The 7,716-nt window shown below is 41.3% G+C and overlaps 2 protein-coding genes across 4 annotated transcripts in view; both read right to left on the bottom strand.

Moving 5' to 3' along the window:
- vegfba (vascular endothelial growth factor Ba) overlaps positions 1–2,044 on the bottom strand; it is a 16,702-nt gene extending 14,658 nt beyond the window's left edge. The window contains exon 1 of the mRNA XM_005913315.3: positions 980–2,044. Coding sequence (XP_005913377.1) covers positions 980–1,057 — 78 coding nt within the window. The 5' untranslated portion in view covers positions 1,058–2,044. The remainder of the gene's footprint in view (positions 1–979) is intronic.
- Positions 2,045–2,812: 768 nt separating this feature from the next.
- The window catches only part of dnajc4 (DnaJ (Hsp40) homolog, subfamily C, member 4), a 20,934-nt gene continuing 16,030 nt past the window's right edge, over positions 2,813–7,716 (bottom strand). For all 3 annotated transcript variants that reach the window (XM_042221276.1, XM_042221280.1, XM_014334501.2), the window contains 3 exons: positions 6,591–6,758; positions 6,097–6,183; positions 2,813–6,009 (listed from right to left, as the gene is read on the bottom strand). In XM_042221276.1, the coding sequence (XP_042077210.1) occupies positions 5,913–6,009; positions 6,097–6,183; positions 6,591–6,758 (352 nt within the window). In that variant the 3' untranslated portion in view covers positions 2,813–5,912. The remainder of the gene's footprint in view (positions 6,010–6,096; positions 6,184–6,590; positions 6,759–7,716) is intronic.

Below are 7,716 nucleotides of genomic sequence, written 5' to 3'. Positions count from 1 at the left end.
CACACACACACACACACACACACACACACACACACACACACACACACACACACACACACGCCTATGTGTATGAAAACATTACTAATGCCCTTCAGGTCAGCACAGTAAGCATGGAGCTCCCTCATTAGCTTGGCCTTCCGCTGGAAAGGCTAGATTGGATCAGGTCTGTCATCTGACCCAGCCTACACACCCACAATTCCAGCAACCGGCATCTGTTATTATTTATAAATATTCATTATTTTGTTGCTGTAAGTTGGTAATAAATGAATCCAGGAGATTCTTGCTCTCAGCCATAATCATGTATAATTTATTTCCATAGATCAAAAAGAGATCAGATGCGTTAATTAGGAATGTATAGTAGTACTGGTAGGCAGGGGTAACTTAGCTGTTCACTTTGTTCCCAGTCTTTATGTTAAGCTAATGGGCTTGGAGATACATATAGTTCAACACATTGCACGGCTCCTTTAATAATAATGAGCTCACAAATTGATTTTTCTGGTCCCCATGTCCTCCATCTTTTCTTCCCAAAAGGCAAAAGGGTTTCATTTGATGAATGAAGCTAACAGAAACAAAGCAACTGCGCTGCTGGAGGAGGATTTTCCACTACCTGGCAACTCAATCACTGTCCTTGTGAATGGCTTATAATTAATCGACCTAGCTTTAACAGGCCAAAGTGTGCAAAACAGTCAATACACTCACCAGAAAGCATGCTTTATATAAAGTATCACTGAATTATGTTGGTGTGAGAGGAGACAATGAAGCCGGATGTCACATTAAAGTAATTACTGAAAGCCACGTTTAATCTCGGAGGGTTTCGTTGTGTTTTTCTGCCACAGGACCAGAAGTGACAGGTGTCATTGACCCAGAGGATAACTTCCACAAGGTTACAACTTCCCACCAGGCTCCAACAGACCAGGAATATATATAGATATAGATATAGATATATATATAGTAGGTCAAATGATCCATACATACATACCTTGGCGTGAGAAGTCGGTATTCTGGTGAGCAGCAGGAATTGAAACATTCCTAGAATAACTTGCAGCATAATCCCCATTGTGCAGGAGTCCAAGGGGCACGCAAAAAATATTTTTTGGACCAATCCAAAAAAAGAAGCTGGCTTGTCCTCCTTGCGTCGCCTCCGTGTCCGAATAAAGGCGCAGATATCCCGCTTTCACTCTCCAGTCTCCCTTCCCTGAAAGGACTCCCAGGGTGGCATCATCAGGGTCGTAACAATAACTTTATTGTGTCGCATTTTAGCTCGAATGATTTAGGACTCAGTTCTCTATATGAACTCTATGACAGTTAAATCCTCTATTAGTGAGACACTGTAGACTGAAATGACCTTCCCTGCACAAACTATGGCTTTCTTATAATGTTAAATGTGGCACCAAAGCAGCCAAATCCTTATCCTTTTTCCAGAAACTTGAAAGAACTTTAAAGTGATGCTTTCCTGTAGTGATTATGAGCACAGTCCGCCTCTTGGTTCGGCTCCCATGAAACCGGTCCGGGGGGTCCGGGGTGGCGTTACTGGGGGATTACACAGGCTACAGATTCCCGCTTAAACGTGGTGCGATCATCAAATCCTGTGTGTCTGAAGAAAGAAATCGCATCATCCAGCTATAGGACGTTAATCCGGAAAAGATCCGACGCCCTGGCCCGACGCGCGGAGGGTATGTGCCGCATATTCCTCTCCCCGGCTCGGTCACAGTCTCACCACACCGTCGCTCCTACTGAAAATGTGACGTTTCCCCTCCAGGCGCATCTTCCCGTTTTTTTCCCACTCCCCTTATAAATAAACCCAGAATAACATCCTCGGCTGCTGTGGCAGACAGCGTGACTACAGCAGAGCAGTCAGAGCGAAGATACAGGCAGGTCTGGAAAGGTAGACCTTCATTTGTTGCTGTGATCGGTTTCCTCGCTTCTGTTTGCCCTTGAGACGCACGCAGCGTAACCATTGCGCTGCCAACTTTTTCCAGACAGGATAGGCGCACTGCACACAGGTGGAGTGTCTCTATTGGTCCCACAGCGGGGGGTCAGGGGGCCTCCAGGGGCCTCTTGTAAGTGGGGAGTATGATTGAGGACACCAAGGTCGTGTCAGTGGCAGGGGACATATTTTAGTATTTACATGTGAATATGGAGGCTAAACAATAAGGGGATTACATTTTTAGAAAATGGTGATTGTCGTGCGCATCAGTTGAGGCATTTTTCTTTTAAAGGGGGCCAGCTGTCCACTGGCTTTCTTACTTATCCATAAGAAAGACTGTGATTTAAAGATGCCATCTTATAACATGTAGTCCTATGAGAGTATACTTAAAACAGATTACGTTTTGCCAAAGAAGAAGTGTTTAATCACCAAACTTTGATTCCTGAGAGTGTTTTTGTCCTTGCTAGGAAATAGATCATGGTGACACAGTAATATCTAAATTCTTTATAACTTTTCTATTCAATGAATAACTTCCTTAAAATTACACTTTAGTGAAATGTTGTATTTAATCAAAGTAATGCCAATGATTTAAGAGTTCAGCTGGTGCACACTTATCTGCAATCCAACACATACTGAGAGCAACGAGCTGATGATTGATAAACATTTTCTTCAGTTTAATCATAGAAGTTATTTACAAGGAATTTCTCATCTCAACAAGCCAACATGACCAAAGGCTGTAATGCACAGTGACCCTGCTTGTAAACACAGACTGACACGTCGCGGTAGGAATGCAGCTTAGGTGTTACTAATAACGCTGACGAATGATTTGTTCTGTTCTCTTCAAATATTCCACTGTGTCTTGACAGTAAAGCAGGTAAATCAAAGTCAGCCATTATTCACTTTATTATTTACATATTTGCTGTCCATCCACTGTGAGAAGAAAATGACAAGGGGCATTTTTCAAATAAAAAGAGCCCAAAACAAAGTGTCAAGTAGAACTGATAAACTGTGGAAAGGTCTTGGGCAACACTTCATTTATTTATAGTTTTTTGAGGAAATGGTAAAAAGGTGCAGTGATTTATGGAAACATCTACAAACATACATGGAAATACAGTATATAAGACAAAAACAGAGTTTGTATAATTCTAACAAGCTTGAAAGTTAATATTTGGTTTGACCACCTTTATGCAGCCTTAACCTGAAGGCAACATTTCATGAAGTCATCTTCAGGAACGCTTCTCCAGACTTATTGAAGGACATTCAGTGCTCTGCTTTGAACGTTGGCCGTCTGTTGCTCTGTTCTCTGTTAAGATGATCCCACACTGCTTCAATAATGTTGAGGTCTGGGCTCTGGAGAGGCCGCTCCATCACTGTTAGTGTTCCAGTTAGTGTTTTTCTATCCAGGTGTGCTTTCACTGCACTGGCAGTGGGTTTGGAATTATTTCATGCTGAAAAATGAAGCAGCTGCCAATCAGATCCCTTCCAGTTGGTATTGCATCATGGGTCAACATTGGACAATGCTGTTCTCTATTCATAATTCCATTAATTTTGACAACATCCCAAACACCACTGACTGAAATGGGGCCCTGAACCATGACAGAGCCTCCACCGTGTTTCACAAGATGGCTGTAGGCCATCACTGCTGTACCTCTCTCCTGACTTCCTCCATACATCCTGACAATGATTGGGTTAAAACAGAAATTTCAAATTATTTATTCATCTCTTCTTCAGACTTGTTTCCCCTGATTTTCTGGCCAGTTCTGTGTAATTTCTCATACCTCAACATTTATCACCGTTTCCTTTCCTTAAGAATAGTTTCTCGACAGATACACTTTCACCGAGAACATTTCTGATGAGCTTTCAGTGAGCAGCAGAGGGATCAACTTCTTTAGTCCTCCACTTTTCCAGCTTTCCCAGATTGTTTAAGGACACACTGCACAACATGACAAGATTTGCCATATTTTGAGTTAATAGCTTTTTGGGAATCACGATGTCGGTGCAAAATACTTTTCTTTGTCGTTGTCTGTTACATGTACACACAACAGTGATTCATCCCTCAAGTTAGGTGCTTTATGCTTGAGTCATAGGTCAGTGTTATGAATCTTAACAAGAAACAAAATGTTTCTCTGAAAAAAGTCAGGCACAAAGACTGAACTGAAAATCATTGAAAAATCAGTCAAAGACAAAGTTTGAAAGACCTTCAGAAAGAAACTACCTGCTTGGAAGCAATATATATTTAAAAAAAAGCTGCTAGTGACTTTTGCACAGTAGTAGAGTTTACTGATAATTAAAATCATAAAAACAATTTTGATTCCCAAAGGTGGATCATTGTGGTTTGGGAGCAGTTTTATGATCTTTTTAATGCCCAAGGAGGGAAATTAAGGATTTCAGCCCCTCCCATCCAACTAATCAATAAAAAATAATCTCCAAAGAGCATGTCACGCTTTTATTTCAGAGCATGATTCTACACAGTTTCTCTTCGCAGCTCATTAAACTAAAGATAAAAGTCAATTAAAACTGCATCCAGAGCTGTTTTCTTCTCTAGCAGGAAAACTCTTGAGCCTCATCTCCTATCAGTGTGTGTGTGAAGGCATGCTGACACGAGGATCTCAGTCATTATGGCGTGTTTGGGTTATGACAGGGTACTCACACGCCACATGAGGGTGAGGGTGTCTGAGAGCTATGCGGGGACACAGTATGTTATCTCCTGCTGACGTCTCAGGGCAGGGGCCGCTGGTGACAAGAAAACAGAGAGGGAAAAGGGGCGATATCCTTTCTTAAAAACAAACTTCACGCTGTAGATGCAGGGTTTTACACACCCACACAATTCCTTCCAAAATAAAAAGAAAGAAAGAAGGAAAGAATCCAAGCCTTGACTTCATAATGGGTGTCGCCTTTCCTGGATGATCACTGGAAATTTTCTTGTTTGTAAAAGCAAACATGCAAATAAACATAACTGCGTTGCTGTCTTCAAAGTTAAAAATGTATGATTCACTTTCACTGACGTGATGGGAAACAAAGATCTGAGATAATTATCTATTTGAATCATTACCGATTCTTCTCTGCTGCTCGTTAAAAGGTAACAGGAAACAAATGACACTATGGGAAGAAATGGTAATAAGCAAGACATTAAATAACAAGAAGCATGTAGAAGTAAAGTGAAATCAAGCAAAGGATGGTTAATGAGATCTTTTAAAGCTTTCTCTCAGATGTCCCAAGAGGGACTCAACAAGGCAGCAAAAACATAAAACAATATAATATATAAAGACTGAGAGGCCAAAATGGTAAATGTTGGCTCACTTTGTGTGTGTGATCTTTCCTTTAAATGCATTTCTCCATAATATTACAACAGTTTGCAATAAATAACTTACTCAGTGGCACTTTTTTCTCCAGATTTTCTGTGTCAAACAAATCGATATTTGTTGGCAGGAAGTGCAGAAAGTCCAAAAATCAAACACTTGTGAATATATATCAGGTGTGAACCAATTTAAACAGCAGCGTCCACACTTGAGCGCTCAAAGACATTTTCTTTTAAAACAACATGAAACATTGCTGCAAATAAGAGTCTCTCTCTTCACAACTTGATCAGCTGTCATGTTGTATTATTCACCGTCACATGCGAGTTCCAGATGCTGCACAGCTGTAACAGAAATGAGGCTGAGAACAATAAACAGCAAACAGCGTGTTCCTGAGACTCCATTAGGGGCAGTTTGATAGAGCTCATTATGGCTCCTGTGGACAAACCGTGAACAGGTTTGGGAACAAACGAGTCCCATAAAATATAAAAGCTTATCCTGGTCAGCATCTATGACCAGAGGAACCCTCCCCCTAAACCACACCCACTCCCTGCAGATTTCAGGATCACATCTGAGGGCAGAAACAGGCGTGGAAACACCTTTAAAAAGGTCAGAAAATAAATAATCTTAAAACACAACAGCCAGCTTGGTCCGCCTGCTGGCATCACCGAGCACAGCTGAAGGATCTGCTACTTGTCGTCTCCAACGTCGGTGCGTTTGTATTTCTCCTTAAACTCCGCGTGCTTCTGACGCAGGATTTCCGTTTGCTTCTTAAAACCATTGACCCTGAAAAACCGCAAATGAAACAGCATCAGAACAACAACATCAGAGAGAAGCAGGGGGAAAAAGGAATCTGAAGCTCAGTGCACACACCTCGCCCTCTCTTTGGCTTCATTGTAAATTTCTATGATGATTCGGTCTTTCTCATCCATGAAGTTAGTGTGAACTTCTTCCAGTTTCCTGAAAGCATCAGAGGGAGGTAGACAATTCCCTTTTAGAGAGCTTAACCTAAGAACTCAGCAGCGCTCTTTATTTATGGGTTTGTACAGCCGTTAGAGGAGCTGCTCACATCACAAAGAAGTGAATCTCAACAAACACATGTGGCACCACGTCAGTGTGTGAAAGCAAACTCAAGGCCGCGAGTTGGGAGGTTGTGCCAACACACATGGCACTGAGACACGTCCGCAACATTCCTCATTCATCTGGATGTGAATGAGCAGCAAATAAAAGGACACAGTGTGGACAACGAAGGACAGGATGTGAGCAAGAGGAAGTTTACCAAATGCACACTTCTTTCTAATATTTACAGTTTAAATTTAAATACAAAATGCTGAATGCTCAGTCGGTATTGTGTGTGGGGTTTTTACTTGAAGAGGACGGCATGGGCTCCTATGCTGAGCATCATAGCGACGACACAATACGCCACCAGGCGGAAGTTCCTCTTCCTCCTCTTCTGCTTCTCCTCGGCCATCATCTCTGGAGTGTGAGGGTGATGAACCTGCTCCCAGTAACGGATGTTCTCATAGGCATCCATGCTGATAGGAAAGGCATGAGAAGATTGAGCGTTGTTTCTGATGTCACTAGTCAATGTAATAAGCACTTGTTGTAATAGCTAAGGTTGCTCATTTGATTTGCAGTTACACAAATCGTGTCTGAACTTCAAGAAACATTAAATGAAAATGACAAGTGATAGTCATAGTCTGTATATAAAGGATGGAGCTTCCAGAAGCTCCAGGACTGCAAAGTAAATCCAAAGCAGATTTATTTTTTTATGTCCACCAGGAGGGGATTCCTCTAGCTTCAAAAAGTCCAGATGTATAGACGTTTATGAGCAAATGACCCTACTGATCTCTCACTCGCTGACCTGAGTAAACAATTTCCTAATGAGTTTATGAGCTCAATCTCAAGTTCAAATTCTTGAATACAACACAAAGTTCATTGTCTAAAATACTGGATGCTGTGAAGATGATTTCTCAACCATGGAAATAATTCTGCAATTTATTTGTCTTCTGTGGTCAGTGGACTCATTCGTTTCATAAATGTAACAGATTGTTGATTTGGCCACTGCTAAAGTTTTTCCTTTCTTGCAGAGCTGTTTATTTCGTTTAACTAGCAACACAAGTTTATTTTTTACATCACGGTCTCCTTGGACCTCATAAAGAGAATTCCAGTGACCAGGTACTAAACATAATCTCAACACTGCAGATCTTTTATGTGCTTATTTAGTCCCTGAATAACAGGAGAAAAGGCCTCAGTCCCCCGAAACTGTGGGACTGTGGACAGAAATGTCTGTAATTCAAGTGTGACACAAGTGTAGTTGTAAGACATGCTTTTTTTACGGCATTAAATATCGGGGCAATTGAAAGTAAATTCCATGTTGCAAAAGTTGTAAATCAGTTGGCGTATATGATTTAAACATTGTCGTCCCCATTTTTTGTGACTTGAGAAAGGAACTCCCAGAAATAGATATGCAACAGCGTCAGTCACAAATTC

Source organism: Haplochromis burtoni, unplaced genomic scaffold, assembly GCF_018398535.1.
Source record: "Haplochromis burtoni strain Fernald_Lab_line unplaced genomic scaffold, NCSU_Asbu1 Contig_4, whole genome shotgun sequence".
Taxonomy (NCBI): domain Eukaryota; kingdom Metazoa; phylum Chordata; class Actinopteri; order Cichliformes; family Cichlidae; genus Haplochromis; species Haplochromis burtoni.
Note: the sequence above shows the minus strand (reverse complement) of the source record. Positions and strands in the feature narration are given on the sequence as shown.